The sequence below is a fragment of the Bombina bombina genome, chromosome 3 (genome assembly GCF_027579735.1).
Source record: "Bombina bombina isolate aBomBom1 chromosome 3, aBomBom1.pri, whole genome shotgun sequence".
Taxonomy (NCBI): domain Eukaryota; kingdom Metazoa; phylum Chordata; class Amphibia; order Anura; family Bombinatoridae; genus Bombina; species Bombina bombina.
Window position 1 is genome coordinate 1,275,582,989 of NC_069501.1, and position 19,583 is coordinate 1,275,602,571.

A 19,583-nucleotide genomic window follows, 5' to 3' on the forward strand; every position below is an offset into this window, starting at 1 on the left:
GTATGTTTTTTTTTCAGGCAAAAGAGCTGATTTCTTTGGGGCATGCCCCGCAAAAGGCCTTTTTAAGGGCTGGTAAGGTAATAGAGCTGTTAACTTTTTATTTTAGAATAGGGTAGGGCATTTTTTTTATTTTGGGGGGCTTTTGTTATTTTTTTTTTTTTTTTTTTTTATTGAGGTTGTGCAAAAACAGTACAACTTATATGAAACATCATATCACTAAAACAAACATAAATGGAACATTTCAATGTGACAACTTCTATATAGATAGAAGACAAAATTCTCAATATGAATAATCTTATAGAAAAGAAAAAAAAAACTGGAACCTCTTTTTCTTTTTTACATGAACTAAAATTAGCAATTTGAGTGGTAACTTTTGGACCTGCAAGCTTAGAGTAATTTAGCAATTGGTATTTTAAATGATAGCAAGAGTGAATTATTAGATGCAAAATTTTAAACTCAACTTATAGGTAGGGGTTATCAATGTTGGTAGACTGTTGTAGGTAAAGAGTTACTGTTAGGAAAATCATAAGGGGTGCGGCATAAAGTCTCATGAGCGTATGAGTTTTACTAGGAGAAAAGTAGAGATAAACTGACTACACACTGGACTAATGTTACATATAGGGTGTTGCAAGTAAGTAGACCCTAAGTAATAACAATATTAATGCAGGACCAGCCTGCGTCAGAAGCATATCAGGGGTTTTGAGGTAAAGTTATGCGTAACAATATAGCTATGGCCACAGCATCGGGTTATGAGTTTTGCACGCTGTATATATAAAAAAAAAAAACAGATGCAGTGTTAAGGAAAGCACAACTAAGTGCATCCCCTACCATCCCTCAAGCTACTCGTTCGTGTATAGCAGTAGATCATATCAACTATCCAACAGAACATATTGCAGAAACACTACTAATTGATCCAAGAATCCACCTATCTTTGCAGGAAAAAGAAAATACTCTACACATTGTTATTGCATGTGGGAGGGTAGAAGTACAAAGAATTTAGCCAGGCATCATAAGTGGTAAACTAAGTATCTAGTGAGATCACAGTTTGTGTGGGTAAGATGACAGTGACGGAGCAACGTCATTGTGGGAAAGGGTACGAAACAAGTGAAAACCATAAAGTAACTATACTGCTGGACATAATAAGTGCTAGTGAGCCGCCTCGGCTGCTGGCAGCACCCCTGCTGTAGGTTAATAAATCTCAGCAGTCAAAGTATTAAGAATGACTTCCTTGGTTCACCATAAAATGGAAAGAATTGTCCCACTAAGGGGTCAATTATTATGAAACAGTGTTTACAGATGTGACAAGAGTTTTAACCCCAGATAGGTCATGCTAGGTGCTAGCAAGGATGTGGAAATACTGAGTGTTTCACATGAATAATAAGGCTATTATCCCAACATTAAACTCTTAAGCATTGACAGGCTCCAAAGGAAATCACACCATGTAAAAACTAAAACAAACAGAGCCACAAACATAGAAGATTAAAACAATGCAGAAAACATTTGTGCATATATAATGGTACCCATTACTTGGAGAAAAATAAATCTTACAAGGGAAAACAAAAGCAATACAGTGTATATAGGGAACATTATTAACACTATAACCCTTTTTAGTTTTGAAAGGTCTCTGGAGGCTTAGTGTAGTACATGAGTAGATCTTAATAAAAAAAAGTGCTTTATGTCCCTGTTTGAATCTACATCAGCTTATACCATATAAGTTGTAGGTCCCAGAGTGATACCATAAACATCTATAATAATATGACACCATCAGAAAGCCTTAAAAGAAACAAGTGAACCTAAAGAAACATGAAAAGGGTCTTTATGTGGTTCTGATATAATCTTGCTGAAATGACAAATATACCCATTTATAAACTGTCACTGCTTGCTTATGGCATAAGGACCTTATATAGCTATATTGAGGTTGACTGCCTCGCAGAAACAAAAAAAAGGAAACTGGGTATAACACATACAGTTATATATACCAGACACTGGTTCAAGATGCCTGAGGGGTATTTCTGATGTTCCAAGTGGTGACCTAAATCTATACTTATAAAATGTGATTTTGGGTAGCCAATCTAGATTCCCAGGAGAGAGAGTCCAAAGGGAGAGAAGAGTAAAAATACAGAGACCCAGGCTGCCAGACAACATCAGTTTTCTGTGTAGATCAAGCTGTGACTAAACTTTTACTCCCCTCTAGTGGTGGCATCTAGTAATTACAGCCTCTATCGGGAAATTTTATTGTTAATCCAAACTCTGCTATTTGTGTGCAATTGCCGTAGGTAATATATGACTATACTAAATAAAATATGTTTACGGTAAATCCAAATATCTCTCCAGTATCTCTATTATTTGATGTGACAGTTGTATTAGCTATAGTAAAAAAAAATCACATTAAACCAAAATATGACTGTAAAATAAAGTGGAAATCCAGTGTTTACATCTAGCCCAGAAATAACTATTTAACCCAGTATTTTCCTGCAAACAAATATTGATTATTTATGAGGCAAAGGAGCTGTTTTAAATGAGTATTACCATGTCCTGTAATAAACGTAACTGTATAACAGTTTGGTAAGATATAAACACATCTGTCCCAAAATGTAGTAGAAGCTCAGCCAGGAGAGTATTTTCTAGCCAATACCGGACTTATGAAGATGTGGTGCAGTTGTTTTCAGTTCTAATTTCTGAGCCGTAGTGGCTCTAGTCACACTTAGCACCAAATAGAGATTCAGCTTGTTGTTTAAAAGCCACACAGGTATTAGCCCACATCGTGGGAAAGGAGCGATCAAAACATGTTCTTCAGCTGCCCCCATCCAATAGGAGGTAACGGTCCTGGAATCAAAGGCATATTTGCATATCTCCTCTTTATCTTCCGTGGTGTCCTGGCATTGAAGAAGGGTCACTACATGATCTGGCTCAATGTTCTCTGTGTTGTCAGCCTCAGCGTCCAGTATCCATCCTCCACAATCTTCCCCCTTAGCAAGGTGGCACTGTGAAGCGGACAAGAAATAGGTATGTGTTGATTAGGCCCCACGATCATCTGTCTCTGGCTGTTCATCTGTATAGCTATATCCAGAGTGTAATATTAGGGATCGCTTTGTCTCCAACTCTGAGGAGATTGCAGGAGACACCAGAGGTAGATGGAGTACTGCCCTGCCCCTGAGTTCATTTTCTAACTGCCAAAAGTGTTGCGTAGTTAGTTGCAGGATAGCTTGTTCCCATGCTTCGACTACCGCCATGATGTCCAGCCCATAGGTCCTGATGTTACATGCAAGGTCTACCACTTAATAAATCTTAGCTCGCCCCCAGCAGCTGCACTCTCTTATTATAGATGTGTTTTGCAGTATCATTTCTTTGAGAGTTGTTTCATGCAGTCAATACCGACGTGCACCTTAATTCCCGCGTAGATCCAAAAATGGCAGCTCTTAGAGAGGCTGAGAGGTAGGCTTGGTGTCAGGAATGCAGAGTTTGGACGTTCAGAGGGAATTCCACTCATTTATTTTGGTTATCAACGTCCGAAGAGCCTTTGGGTTGCCAAATACAAAAAAGTTCAGGAGTCTGAACGGCCATAAAGCTTGTTTTCTGAATGATATATTCGGAGCTGTTGTGTTATGTGACAGTTCAGATCCAGAGCTGGCTCCGCTCCCCGGCTTTGTTATTTTTTTAGGGGGCTTAGAATAGGTTTAATTAGTTTAAAATTCTTGTAATATTTTTTTTTTTGGAATTTAGTGGGGTTTTTTTTTTTGTAATTTAGTTTAGTTTATTTAATTGTAGGTAATTGTAGTTATTTGATTTAATTTATTTATTGATAGTGTAGTGTTAGGTTTAATTGTAACTTAGGTTAGGATTTATTTTACTGGTAATTTTATAATTATTTTAACTAGGTAGCTATTAAATAGTTAATAACTATTTAATAGCTATTGTACCTGGTTTAAAATAAATACAAAGTTGCCTGTAAAATAAATATAAATCCTAAAATAGCTACAATATAATTTTTATTTATATTGTAGCTATATTAGGGTTTATTTTACAGTTAAGTATTTAGCTTTAAATAGGATTAATTTATTTAATAAGAAATAATTTATTTTGTTAGATTAAAATTATATTTAACTGGGGGCGGAGCCAACCGCCGGGGTGATAGGACGTGTTTAGCAAGAGCTCCTGCATTTACTGCTTAATTTGGATCTTTTCTATAAGAAAATACAGCAAAAATTTTTTTTTCTGAAACACCTATCACCCTGGCAAATCTATGCTTATGTAATGACGATATACAGATTTGGGAAGCTTGACGAAAACACAGCTCTTGCTTCTTTCTAGTGCATCGCCACAAGGCAGCCAGTATCTCAGACCTATATATATACTGTGGAGGCCTCCTTGCGGCTGTCTTTCCCTGGCGCTGGGGCGCAACTATTTGAACTTCACCTCCTGACTAGCAGTCATATTTAACGTCAGTTCGCTACCAGTAACCGGCACCTACCATGGACCCACATGCCCTCCTGCAGGAAATCAGCTCCTTGTTGCAGCAGTACCGGGAGGCCTTTACAGCTTCCCTTGACCCTGTGTGTGGAGCTCTCCATAACAATCCCTTAGGTAAGGACCTCGCCAGCACAGTTACTGGTGCGCCCTCCTCCGGAGACACAGAATTTTCCCCCTGCAGCGCCCCATCATCTCCACTCTCGGCACTCCAAACGCAGGGACTTACCAACCCACTACCGGTGAAGAGGAGCTGCCCCGATATCACTCCATCACACGAGTCCATGGCTGACTGGGGGCCCTCTGACATGGGAACTGCGGCGGACTATGTAGATGCGGAGGAAGCTCATGTTCATATAAATCTAAATGCAAGGACAGAGGGACGTGCATCGCTTAAGCTCCCCCTAAAGTGGGTAAGTCTGCTACCTGCCCAACAAAAGATAGACTTGGCCCTAGTTGATGGCAAGGAGTCGGATCCTAATACCACGCTGCATCCAAAGGCTGTTCACTTGCCTGGGACTCTGACTCGTCCATGGGAACTTAAGCTAAGGATAATTGATACTCGCAATAGCTTGAAAGCTGGGGTAGGATAGAGCTCCTGCTCCTTTTACCTCCTGGTAGCCTAATCTATTCACACTGGATGTTAGATTGGATTATAGACCTCAGAGAGACACTGTTAAAAATGTATTTGACCTGATAGTTCTTGCACTGTTACGATATTATTAATCTCTTACTATGTATGTCTGATATTGTGTCTAGCTCTTAGACTACCTATGCTACCTCCTATATCTCTATATGTGCATTTTGTTTATAAGTGGAGTATGTTCTGTGTTTTTCCCTTAGTCAGACTGGGAAACACAGTTACCCAAGCTATTACCTTGACTACTTGACTGTTTAGTATGTTCTGTTATAGTTCAGATAAACGCTGTGTCCATTTACTGTAATCTAGAGCACTGAAAACTACTTTATCTATACTGCAGTATTAGCAGCGGGATTAAAAGCCCTATTAGGTCTATTATGCTTCAAGTCATATTACACTTAACCACTAAATTGACTTTCTAATATAGCAATGGTTTTGTTATTCATGCTACACGTTATTTGCTCTGAGTTAACTAGTTAACCTTTAAGCCCTAGCAACAATCTATATGTTACTAAACATAATGTGGTATTAGGTGCTAATATTTTCAGCATATTCATACCATTTAAAACTTTATTATTTGCGCTTTCTATACTATAATAGGTAATCATGCAAATTTTTGCTGTAAACTAATGTCCCTAATTTAATGCTGTTATAACTACTAGCACTATTAGATGGTTTATTCACTGTTTGTTTACTAAAATGTTGTGTGCTTAATGCTCTCTGAAATCTCACAATCGGCTCCTGGGGCTACAATACTCTTGATGTATGACACAATAGTATTTTTAGGATGATTTCCTACCCGGAAAATATCTACGCATACTGTAATTATAGCTGCCTGTTTGTCTTGCCGCCTGGGCATAGGGCCCGTGTCTGGGCGGCGTGGAACAGGGAACAGAAATCATAAATGTTTGAAGCTGTCTTATCTCATATTTTCATTACAATGCCTAGCTAACTGCTGCCCTCTTTACTTCAGTGCCACTTATATATTTTTGGACAAGCAAGTATGCCTGCAAGTTGAAACTGTTTCTCAGTACTATCCTACTTCATTATATATATTTCTCATTTCCACATGTCTAAACTCCCCAGTTTTATATTCTATGTGGTATGAGTAATTGTATCTTGCCGGATATACCATTAGCCTAACGGGTAACCATTTTACTCTCAATGTTCACCTGATATCCAATATGTCAATGATCTCACATACAGGACTATACTACCCTACAATGTAGCAGTCTGAATACTTACATCATACTGTATGTCGTATTTATCTAATTATCTCCTCCTCAACCCACAATGAGCCTCTAGGATTTTATATTTTATTTCATACTAGATATTAAACTTTATATCCTTCTTGCCGCACCTATCTATCACCTCCCCCCCTCCCCCCCCCCCCTTATAATGGACCTCCTACTCTAGGAGGACTAACTGCACGGCTTGTCTTGCCTATGCCGTATCCTAACCTTAATATCTTCCACCTAACATATATTTATAGTTCACCATATAATTCACACCGTGAAAAGATATTTCCATTTTTGATATTATTCTAACTACCCCTTATCAACCTACTCTAAATCGATGGCTTTTGCCATGACTGTTCAAATAGCTAACTTTTAGGTTGTGAAAAGAAAATGAGGTTCCTGTTCCATTCTTGTTCTGTTTAGCTCTTTATAGGACTATCTATATGGAAAATTTCATCATTGTATTTTGTAAAAGTCATTTACTTGAAATGTACTGCTCAAGTTTGAAGCAAAGATATGATGTCTTATATCAGTTGTACTGTCTTCGCAAAACCTCAATAAAAATTCATTTAAAAAAAAAAAAAAAAAAAAAAAAAAATTATATTTAACTTAGGGGGGGTTAGGGTTAGGGTTAGACTTAGCTTTAGGGGTTAATACATTTATTAGAGTAGCGGCAAGGTCCGGTCGGCAGATTAGGGGTTAATAAGTGTAGGTAAGGTAGCAGCGACATTGGGGATGGCAGATTAGAGGCTAATAAATATAATATAGGGGTCGGCGGTGTTAGGGGCAGCAGATTAGGTGTACATAGGTATAATGTAGGTGGCGGCGGTGTACGGAGCGGCAGATTAGGGGTTAATAATATTATGCAGGGGTCAGCAATAGCGGGGGCGGCAGATTAGGGGTTAATAAGTGTAAGGTTAGGGGTGTTTAGACTCGGGGTTCATGTTAGGGTGTTAGGTGCAGACTTAGGAAGTGTTTCCCTATAGCAAACAATGGGGCTGCGTTAGGAGCTGAACGCTGCTTTTTTGCAGGTGTTAGGTTTTTTTGCAGCTCAAACTGCCCCATTGTTTCCTATGGGGGAATTGTGCACGAGCAACTTTTTCAAGCTGGCCGCTACCGTAAGCAACGCTGGTATTTATAGTTGAAGTGGTGGTAAATTATGCTCTATGCTCCCTTTTTGGAGCCTAACGCAGCCCTTCAGAGAACTCTAAATACCAGCGTTGTTTAAAAGGTGCGGGGGAAAAAACACGCGTAGCTAACGCACCCCTTTGGCAGCAAAACTCTAAATCTAGCCGAAAATCTATTAATATCTGTCACATAAACATGATGCCATATTTGTTTAATTTTTTATCACAATTTATTTTAACTTAAATATATTCTAAAAAAGGTTTTCAAAATTGCACACGTACAGACAAATTGTCTCTTTTGTAATAATATTTACAAATCAATAAAGGAGCATATTGTGATTTGAGCTGACATAAGAAGCAATCTGTGTTGTCCTCATTTTATACTTTTGCTTAATATACAAAATCAGACATATTTTATCTTGAATTTCCTTGGTTTTTACACCATAAATAATCGGGTTGCACATTGGTGGAATAAGAATATAAAGATTAGCAAGTGTAATGTGAATCTTAGGTGAGATGTTGTTACCAAACCTGTGTGAGAAGAAGGAAAACAGAGCAGGGACATAAGATATTAGGATGACACAAATATGAGAGCCACAAGTACTAATTGCTTTGTGTCGAGCTTCATTGGAGGAAAGTTTCATGACAGCCCTGGCTATGACAGTGTATGATAAAGTCACACACACTGTGTCAACAGCAATGATCAGCGATAATGCAGTCAAACCATATATCTGGTTAATGGTTGTGTCAGAGCAGGCTATCTTCACTATGGCCATATGCTCACAGTACGTATGAGAAATGATGTTAGTGCTACAATAAGATAACCTCTTAATGAGGAATATACAAGGGATTGTCAGTAAGGACCCCCTGATGACAGCCAAAACTCCAAATGTGGCTATCCTGTTGTTGGTAAGCACTGAGTTGTATCTGAGTGGGTGACATATGGCAACATAGCGGTCAAAGGCCATGGCCAATAGAATTGTAGACTCCATAGCAGTCAGGGTGTGAATGAAGAACATCTGAGTGAGGCATGCATCAAACTCAATATTCTTGGAACTGAACCAAAAGACCCAGAGAATTTTTGGTGAAGTGGTTGAAGACAACAAAAGGTCAACGACGGACAACATGGACAGAAAAAGGTACATGGGCTTGTGGAGACTTTCTTCTGATAAAATCACATACAGCATGACTATATTTCCAAGTACGGTGATAAGATACATAATGCACAGAGGAATAGAGATCCAGACCTGCACGTCCTCCAGCCCAGGAATCCCAACAAGGATGAAATATTCTGGTCTTACTAAGCTCTGATTAACTTCAGGCATGGGGGTAACATAAATGTATCACTGTAAAATAAGAAGAAATCAGGAATAATGTTAGAGATGATATTATGTTGTCCAGATTTGTTCATAAACATAGTATCTATAGATAATAAAATGATAAATAATAAACGACTTTCTATGTGAAGCGAATCGATACACCTGACTTAAATCCTCTGTAGAAAACAGTATGTATATTTATAAATAATAAACCTAACGACTTTCTATGTGAAGCGAATCGATACACCTTACTTAAATCCTCTGTAGAATACAGTATGTATATTTATAAATGATAAAAGTGCTTTGCAAAATATTTTCTCACAACACAATCAAACCTTTTTATGGGGGATTCCATTTTAATTTAATGTCCCTTTAAATGTGGCCTTTGGTTTGATCCTGTGCAAGTTGCAGGAGCATTGCTGTTATACAGTAACCTGCAGTGAGTATAGACGATAACCCTGCAACAGGCTAGTCATATCAGCTGCTGATTATAACAGGGAACAGCTCTCAAAAGGCTGATACGGAACCCAACCACACAAGGTTTTTTAAAAAAACCCATCCTATTTATGATGAAGATGATTATTAATATACTACACATTCTATGAGACATGTTTATAATTATATGCTAAGACCTTATTAAAAACAAAAAACATGTATGAGAATATAATTAATACAAACAGAAAGTCTGTTAATGCAGCAGAATACAGAGATTACAGCAGTTATGCCTCTATCTAATTATTATTATTATTATTATTATTATTATTATAATAATTATTGTTGTTTTATTATAAATTATTATTATTATTATTATTATTATAATTATTGTTGTTTTATTATAAATTATTATTATTATTATTATTATAACAAAAATAATCACAAGTGTTAGTTTAGCTAATTACCAATATTTTCCTTTGACTGAAATTTTAATGTAGAGAATTTGAATGTTCATTTTTTTTCCTTTAAGTGCTGATTGCTATAAACGTACAACCACTATTACATCTATAGGAGCTAAATACAACATTTGTATAAGGATTCTAATGGCAAATGACAATCTGGCTAAAACGAATGTGTTGGGCAAATAAAAAAACACTGAAAATCAAATATACATGAGGTAACAATCGGCTAGATTTAGAGTTTGGCGGCCAAAGGGGTGCGTTAGCTACGCATGCTTTTTTTCCCCCACACCTTTTAAATACCGCTGGTATTTAGAGTTCACAGAATGGCTGGGTTTTCAGTGCGTTAGGCTCCAAAAAGGGAGCATAGAGCATAATTTAACGCCACTGCAACTCTAGATACCAGCGGTGCTTACGAACGCAGCCAGCTTCAAAAAAGTGCTCGTGCACGATTCCCCCATAGAAAACAATGGGGCCATTTGAGCTGAAAAAAACCCTAACACCTGCAAAAAAGCAGCATTCAGCCCATAACGCAGCCCCATTGTTTTCTATGGGGAAACACTTCCTACGTCTGCACCTAACACCCTAACATGAACCCTGAGTCTAAACACCCCTAACCTTACACTTATTAACCACTAATCTACTATATTGCTGACACCTGCATATTTTTTTTAACCCCTAATCTGCCGCTACGTAAACCGCCGCTACCTACATTATCCCTGTCAACCCCTAATCTGCTGCCCCTAACACCGCCGACCCCTATATTATATTTATTAACCCCTAATCTGCCCCCCTCAACGTCGCCTCCACCTGCCTACACTTATTAACCCCTAATCTGCCGAGCGGACCGCACCGCTACTATAATAAAGTTATTAACCCCTAATCCGCCTCACGCCCGCCTCAATAACCCTATAATAAATAGTATTAACCCCTAATCTGCCCTCCCTAACATCGCTGACACCTAACTTCAATTATTAACCCCTAATCTGCCGACCAAATCTCGCCGCTACTGTAATAAATGGATTAACCCCTAAAGCTAAGTCTAATCCTAACCCTAACACCCCCCTAAATTAAATATAATTTAAATCTAACGAAATAAATGAACTCTTATTAAATAAATTATTCCTATTTAAAGCTAAATACTTACCTGTAAAATAAACCCTAATATAACTACAATATAAATTATAATTATATTATAGCTATTTTAGGATTATTATTTATTTTACAGGCAACTTTGCAATTATTTTAACCAGGTACAATAGCTATTAAATAGTTAATAACTATTTAATAGCTACCTAGTTAAAATAATTACAAAATTACCTGTAAAATAAATCCTAACCTAAGTTACAATTAAACCTAACACTACACTATCAATAAATAAATTAAATAAACTACCTACAATTATCTACAATTAAACCTAACACTACACTATCAATAAATAAATTAAATACAATTCCTACAAATAACTACAATTAAATAAACTAACTAAAGTACAAAAAATAAAAAAGAACTAAGTTACAAAAAATAAAAAAATATTTACAAACATTAGAAAAATATTACAACAATTTTAAACTAATTACACCTACTCTAAGCCCCCTAATAAAATAACAAAGACCCCCAAAATAAAAAAATGCCCTACCCTATTCTAAATTACAAAAGTTCAAAGCTCTTTTACCTTACCAGCCCTTAAAAGGGCCCTTTGCGGGGCATGCCCCAAATAATTCAGCTCTTTTGCCTGTAAAAAAAACCATACAATACCCCCCCCAACATTACAACCCACCACCCACATACCCCTAATCTAACCCAAACCCCCCTTAAATAAACCTAACACTAAGCCCCTGAAGATCTTCCTACCTTATCTTCACCATGCCAGGTATCACCGATCGTTCCAGGCTCCGAAATCTTCATCCAAGCCCAAGCGGCGGCTAGACATCCATCATCCGACGGCTGAAGAAGTCCAGAAGAGGCTCCAAAATCTTCATCCTATCCGTGAAGAAGAGTAGATCCGGACCGGCAACCATCTTCTTCCAAGCGGCATCTTCTATCTTCATCCGATGAGGCTACATCTTGAAGACCTCCACCGCGGACCCATCTTCTTCTTCCGACGACTTCCCGATAGGCGTCCCTCAAATTCCGATCAGCCAATAGAATGCGAGCTCAATCTGATTGGCTGATTGGATCAGCCAATCGGATTGAACTTGATTCTGATTGGCTGATTCCATCAGCCAATCAGAATATTCCTACCTTAATTCCGATTGGCTGATAGAATCCTATCAGCCAATCGGAATTCGAGGGACGCCATCTTGGATGATGTCCCTTAAAGGAACCGTCATTCTTCAGTTGGACGTCGCCGGAAGAAGATGGGTCCGCGGTGGAGGTCTTCAGGATGGAGCCGGTCGTCATCGGATGAAGATAGAAGATGCCGCTTGGATCAAGATGGTTGCCGGTCCGGATCGCCTCTTCTTCCCGGATAGGATGAAGACTTTTGAGCCTCTTCTGGACCTCTTCAGCCACCGGATGATGGATCGCCAACCCCCGCTTGGGTTGGATGAAGATTTTGGAGCCAGGACGGATCGGTGATACCTGGTGAGGTGAAGACAAGGTAGGATGATCTTCAGGGGCTTAGTGTTAGGTTTATTTAAGGGGGGTTTGGGTTAGATTAGGGGTATGTGGGTGGTGGGTTGTAATGTTGGGGGGGGGTATTGTATGTTTTTTTTTACAGGCAAAAGAGCTGAACTTCTTGGGGCATGCCCCGCAAAGGGCCCTGTTCAGGGCTGGTAAGGTAAAAGAGCTTTTAACTTTAGTAATTTAGAATAGGGTAGGGCATTTTTTATTTTGGGGGGCTTTGTTGTTTTATTAGGGGGCTTAGAGTAGGTGTAATTAGTTTAAAATTGTTGTAATATTTTTCTTATGTTTGTAAATATTTTTTTATTTTTTGTAACTTAGTTCTTTTTTATTTTTTGTACTTTAGCTAGTTTATTTAATTGTATTTATTTGTAGGAATTGTATTTAATTAATTTATTGATAGTGTAGTGTTAGGTTAATTGTAGGTAATTGTAGGTAGTTTATTTAATTAATTTATTGATAGTGTAGTGTTAGGTTTAATTGTAACTTAGGTTAGTATTTATTTTACAAGTAATTTTGTAATTATTTTAACTATTTTAGCTATTAAATAGTTCTTAACTATTTAATAGCTATTGTACCTGGTTAAAATAAATACAAAGTTACCTGTAAAATAAATATTAATCCTAAAATAGCTATAATATAATTATAATTTATATTGTAGCTATATTAGGATTTATTTTACAGGTAAGTATTTATCTTTAAATAGGAATAATTTATTTAATAAGAGTTAATTAATTTCGTTAGATGTAAATTATATTTAATTTAGGGGGGTGTTAGTGTTAGGGTTAGACTTAGCTTTAGGGGTTAATACATTTATTAGAGTAGCGGTGAGCTCCGGTCGGCAGATTAGGGGTTAATAATTGAAGTTAGGTGTCGGCGATGTTAGGGAGGGCAGATTAGGGGTTAATACTATTTATTATAGGGTTAGTGATGCGGATTAGGGGTTAATAACTTTATTATAGTAGCGCTCAGGTCCGCTCGGCAGATTAGGGTTTAATAAGTGTAGGCAGGTGGAGGCGACGTTGTGGGGGGCAGATTAGGGGTTAATAAATATAATATAGGGGTCGGCGGTGTTAGGGGCAGCAGATTAGGGGTACATAAGGATAACGTAGGTGGCGGCGCTTTGCGGTCGGCAGATTAGGGGTTAATAAGTGTAGGCAGATGGAGGCGACGTTGAGGGGGGCAGATTAGGGGTTAATAAATATAATACAGGGGTCGGCGGTGTTAGGGGGAGCAGATTAGGGGTACATAAGGATAACGTAGGTGGCGGTCGGCACATTAGGGGTTAAAAAAATGTATTCGAGTGTCGGCGATGTGGGGGGACCTCGGTTTAGGGGTACATAGGTAGTTTATGGGTGTTAGTGTACTTTAGAGTACAGTAGTTAAGAGCTTTAGAAACCGGCGTTAGCCCAGAAAGCTCTTAACTACTGACTTTTTTCCTGCGGCTGGAGTTTTGTAGTTAGATGTCTAACGCTCACTTCAGAAATGACTCTAAATACCGGAGTTAGAAAAATCCCATTGAAAAGATAGGATACGCAATTGACGTAAGGGGATCTGCGGTATGGAAAAGTCGCGGCTGAAAAGTGAGCGTTAGACCCTATTTTGAGTGACTCCAAATACCGGCGGTAGCCTAAAACCAGCGTTAGGAGCCTCTAACGCTGGTTTTCACGGCTAACGCCAAACTCCAAATCTAGCCGATAGCAATTTTACATTTTTGATAAAATACGATTTTTGGTGAAAAATGTTGTTACGATTTTTAATGCACCTTAACAATACAATTTGTTCCTGTGTATTTTTGTTTGAATGGTTCAATTAATCATTTTGTAAGATTTTTAAAATACAAATTTTATTGTGCATTTTTGTAATGTCTGCATCTCCTTCCCATATGAAAATGCAGTATACGCCCCTTAGCGAGACCCACTATTTTCAGGGTAAAAAGTGACTTTAGATCATTCCACCAGGTAAATAGAAGGACTTGCTCATTCTTTAATAACCTCGTCAGCCCAGAGACCTTTAGATAATCAAGTCCTCAGTACTGTGAGGTACCTCAAGGAATTTTTGAAAAAAACTGTTTGCCTGGATAATGTGTAATTGCTCTATATGTCAGTGAGTGTTTGCTAAGTGTCTCAGCGGTACAATGTGCGTGTTTTTACATATAAAGGCAGATATTCTCACAAATAAAATGTCTTTCTTTAGCAAACGCAGTCACTTATCTCTGTGTATGAGAGACAACAACACACTGCTATCTGTAACATGTTTGTGAGAGTGCGCTACGTATCAAGTTTATATATATATATATATATATATATATATATATATATATATTTTATTTTATTTTTGCATCACACAGTTTAAATTTAAGCTACTGGTCCTTAATCTCTTCTCTGCTAAACTTTTTTTACTTTTTTGATCCTTAAATTTAAACACTTTTGCAAGTGATACTTAGTGCGTGCCCAACAAAAATGATATATTATTTTTTTCAGCAGACCAGCAGATTCTGAATATACAATTATTTTATGTTTATTGCAAAGCAAGAAGGCTGCAACAATGAATCTTAAAAAAACCCCAATTCTATTTGTGTTACTTTATAGTAAATTGCATTACTAATAGCCAGATGACCACTGATGCTGCTGTTATCACCTTACTAAACTGTTAAAATGACCTCAATTGCAGGAAAATTAACGGAAACTCTTTTAAAGGAAAGACGTGTCTTATGTTCAGACAAACAACTTAGAAGACTAAGGACAGCATGGTTTCACTGCTGGAAGATCATGTCAGACTAATCTAATTGACTTCTTTGACCATGGTACTAAATAGACCAGGGAGGAGCCATAGATGTAGCGTATCTAGACTTTAGCAAAGCATTTGACACCGTCCCACACAACAAACTTATTCACAAAATGTATTGCCTTGGAATAGATACTAAGATTGTTAAGTTGGTAGATTGCTAGCTTAAAGATAGATGACAGAGGGTTTCAATTAATGGAGTAAATTCAAATGAGGGTTGAGTTACTAGTGGTGTTCCTAAAGGGTCAGTTCTTGGGCCTGTTTTATTTAGCATGTTTATTAGTGATATTGGAAGTGGGATCCAAAGGAAGGTTTGCTTGTTTGCTGATGAAACAAAAATGTGTAAGTTGATGTTCCAGTAGGAGTCGATTAAATGGACAGTGATATTAAAATTCTAGAGAACTGGGCAAATAAATGGGATCTGAAATTTAATCTTACCTAGAGCAAAATTATGCATATAGTATCCAAAAACCAAAAGGCCAATAATTGTTTAAATGGTACATTACTGACAGTAACTAAAGAGGAACGGGACTTGAGAATTATTATTTCAGATGATATAAAATTTGGTAGACAATGCAGCAGTGCAGCCACTAAGGCCAGTCGAATTCTTGGTTGCATTGGAAGATGTATTAGTAGCAAAAATAGCAAGGTTCTTATGCCACTTTACAGATCATTAGTTAGACCAAATCTGGAATACTGTGTACAGTTCTGGAGATCATATCTTCAGAAATATAAATAAATAAAATAAAAACTGTCAAAAGAGGTTACTAAATGGTACATGTTCTAAAATATAAAACATACAAAGAAAGACTTTTGACCTAAATATGTATAGTTTAAAGGAGAGAAGGGAAAGAGGTGACATGATAGAAACCTTTAAATATATGAAGAGACTTAAAGGGCCATAATACCCAAATGTTTAAACACTTGAAAGAGCATAGTTGTAAAAAGCTGACTAGAAAATATCATCTGAACATCTCTATGTAAAAAAGAAATATATTTTACCTCAAAAGTTCCTCAGTAGCCACATCCCATTGTAAAGGACTTCTAAGCAGCAAATCAGTATGTCTGTCCTGGGACAGCGGAAGGAGCGAGCTTTCCTGCACACTCATCTTATTTTCCTATTCAGTGTAAGGAAGTTTACAATGAAATCTCATGAGATCACAGTAAAAGAGTTCATGACCTCAGCACTGTTGATGCTGATTGGCTGCTGTTCATTTCTTATTTTTTTATTTTTTTACCTGCAGCTGAGTATAACTTTTACACAGAACTTACTCTGCTGAGCTGAGGAAGTTGTAAGGTAAAATATCATCTTTTTTACATAGTGATGCTCAGGGGATATTTTCCTGTCAGCTTTTTACAGTTATGCTGCATCAGTTTCAAGTGATTTAGCATATGAGTATTATGTCCCTTTAATAAAGTGGAAGCTGAAAGCATTTTCCACAAAAAAAAAAAAAAAAAAAGATAAAGGGTAGTGGATTTAAGAGAATTGTGAGGAAGCATTATTTTACAGAAAGGGTTGTGGATTCATAGAATAAACTTCCTATTGAGATGATAAACACAGGGACTGTAAAGGAATTAAAAAAATGCCAGGGACATGCATAAGGCTATACTAAGGAAACAGTAACATGTAATATCTGTAGACTTGATGGGACATGCATAAGGCTATCCTAAGCAAACAGTAACATGTAATATCTGTAGACTTGATGGGACATGCATAAGGCTATCCTAAGCAAACAGTAACATGTAATATGTGTAGACTTGATGGGACATGCATAAGGCTATACTAAGGAAACAGTAACATGTAATATCTGTAGACTTGATGGGACATGCATAAGGCTATCCTAAGGAAAAAGTAACATGTAATCAGTGGAGGCTCCTCCATAGGAGCACTCCCGCACGTGAGCCCCCAAGGGAAAAAAAATGGAAAGAAAGGAAAGAACATATATTTTTTGGCTGAATAAATATAATTTCTGCCAAAAAATGTTCCAGTCTAGACTGTCTAGCTTCATAAAAAAAATCCTTTTATATACTTCTATACCTCTCTACCGCACGTGCGGTAGAGAGGTATAGCCTACCATAGCCCATTGCACAGTTTTTCTATGTGTCTGCTGCTAAGGATACTAAGCCTGAGATGCACGAGTATCTAGTGTCCCACCATTGTGAGTCGTCATGTATGAGGCGCAGAGCCGGTCGGCAACACACAGAGATGGAGCAGTGACAAGGTAAGTAACCAGGCTGCACTTAGAGAGCTGTGTTAGTGTGATACAATTCTCCATCATTGCCTATGGTGAAGACTTAACTCACAATTTACTGCTTAATTGCTGAGCTAAACTCTGATTTTGCTTTGTTAATAAAGCACTTGAGCAGTAAATTGTGAGTTAAGTCTTTGTGATGTTGAAGACAGAGTTATCCAGAGTCCGGGGTTATGCAGATAATGAGATGCCATTGAAGTACTTAACTACGGCTCCTTTCAAACTGCGGCTGCCTGCAAAAATTGGGGCAAAGTTTATCAGATGATCTGCAAATAAATCAATACTTGTCTTGGATGACTGTGACATCTTTGTTCACTATAATTGCAGCAGTGGCTGAATCTGGGCTGCAGATGCTGAATTCAGTTCAGTGTGAGTGTTATGTTTATTAAAGCTGCTAGGCTCCTGTTGCTTCCCCTCTTTTGTTTATTTTAATTCATATGCTTGCCTGGTAGAATCTAAACCCTTAGTAATTAGGCAGTCCGGTGTCTTCAGTCCCTTCAACCTCCCCCTGCTATAGAATGTGATGCTGTGAGATCAAAGGTCAGATAAGTGTGCTGCCTAATAACTGTGTAGTAAATCATTGACTGAACTGCCCTTTTTAGGAAATGTTAACTTTTTTTGCATTATTGTTTACTTCCTTCTTAACCCCTGCAAGTGGAGAATCTCTGGGTTGTTTTACTTAAAGATAGGTTAGGTATTTAAAAAAAAAAAAAAAACAATTTTTGATCCAGATAAAAAAAACATACAGTTGCATTAACTGTGAATACAATTACTGGTCAAATCTATCAAGCAAAAAAAATCTGCCCAAAATGTGTGTATTTTTATTATTATTTTTTAAACTGTTTAAAACTTTTTATTATTAAAAAATGTATTATTATTGTGGCATAAAATAAAATATGAGGAAAATAATGGCTCCTTTTTATTAAAAAGCCATATGCCCAGGTCAAATTTCAGATCATTCTATAGTTTTTCAGTCCACCTAGTATAACCTATAACCACATATAAGACTATCATTTTAGCCCAGCTATATATCAAAATTTTATCTCATATTACACACACACACATATATATATATGTGGGAATTGTGAGAAAAACTAGGCAGATATTTTCCACATAGGTATTTAATACATTTTTGGTGTCATGGTGTGATACATTTTGTGATATATGTATCTATCTATCTATCTATCTATCTATCTATATATATAATGTGTAGTAACAATTTACTGTATTGTGCGCTCTTCCTGAGAGTCCGGTGTGTTGACGCAGACCCGGCACAATGGAGAGTGGGCGGGGGGGACACCCCCTTCGTGGATACAGTGGATAGGCTGCTACTTCAGACATGGCTGCTACACACGCCCCAAACACACACTTAATACCAATATACAAAGTTCAAGAAGCGCACTATATTCCTGGATAAGAAACCTTTTGTAGAAATGAGAACAAGTGAGCTGAACAATAAGTACTCTCCAGGAAACGGAATATAAAAGAAAGACAACTTTACTCCAAGCGATTAAAAAGGACATGTAACAGAACGTCCTAAGAAGAAGCCAGCAGTGACTATTGCAATCAGGTAAGTGAACTGATCCCCATGCAGATGCGTTTTGTGCGCATGCGCACTTGTTCACTGCTTACCTGGGGATCAGCTCATTCACCTATTTAAGGCTGAGCTTGATTACAACAGTACTATGACCTTTTACCTGATTGGATGCTGATATTAAAACGACTCACACACTTAATTAAGTGCACATTAACTGTAGATGAAAATAAACAGATATATATAGCATAAATGTCATAAAAAGTGCATATCTCCTAACAAATGTAAAATATTATAATTGACAATTAGCTACAACAAGTAATATTTCAATAACGTGATTGCTTACCTCTAAGTTTCAGATACAGAGGAACACAGGATAATATACTGTTGCTTTTCAAACAGTGATCATGACTGAAAAAGAAAGCCTAAGTCTAAATATATGTAGTTGATGCTACAACAAAACATTTATTTCAAAAACCACTATCAAATATTTTTTTGAGGACAATAAGAATTAATTTCAAAATTCTAAATATTTAAACTGTACTAGACTTAGCTTGATACTTTCAATGTTTACTGCATAAAATATCAAGAAAAAGAAGAGAAAATATGTTTAAGTAAACACATCTAGATCACGTCTAATGTTCAATCCCTCTGGTTCACCAGTTTGCAATGTAAACATCCAAAAGACTTCCTTTTTATTG

At 37.2% G+C, this 19,583-nt stretch overlaps 1 protein-coding gene across 1 annotated transcript; it reads right to left on the reverse strand.

Moving 5' to 3' along the window:
• Nucleotides 1-7,789: 7,789 nt before the first annotated feature.
• Nucleotides 7,790-17,654, reverse strand: LOC128652743 (olfactory receptor 52P1-like). The gene is made up of 2 exons (XM_053705673.1): nucleotides 17,633-17,654; nucleotides 7,790-8,787 (listed from the first exon to the last, which is right to left on the reverse strand). Exons 1-2 carry the CDS (start codon nucleotides 17,652-17,654, stop codon nucleotides 7,790-7,792), a joined length of 1,020 nt encoding a protein of 339 aa, XP_053561648.1.
• Between the last annotated feature and the right edge of the window lie 1,929 nt (nucleotides 17,655-19,583).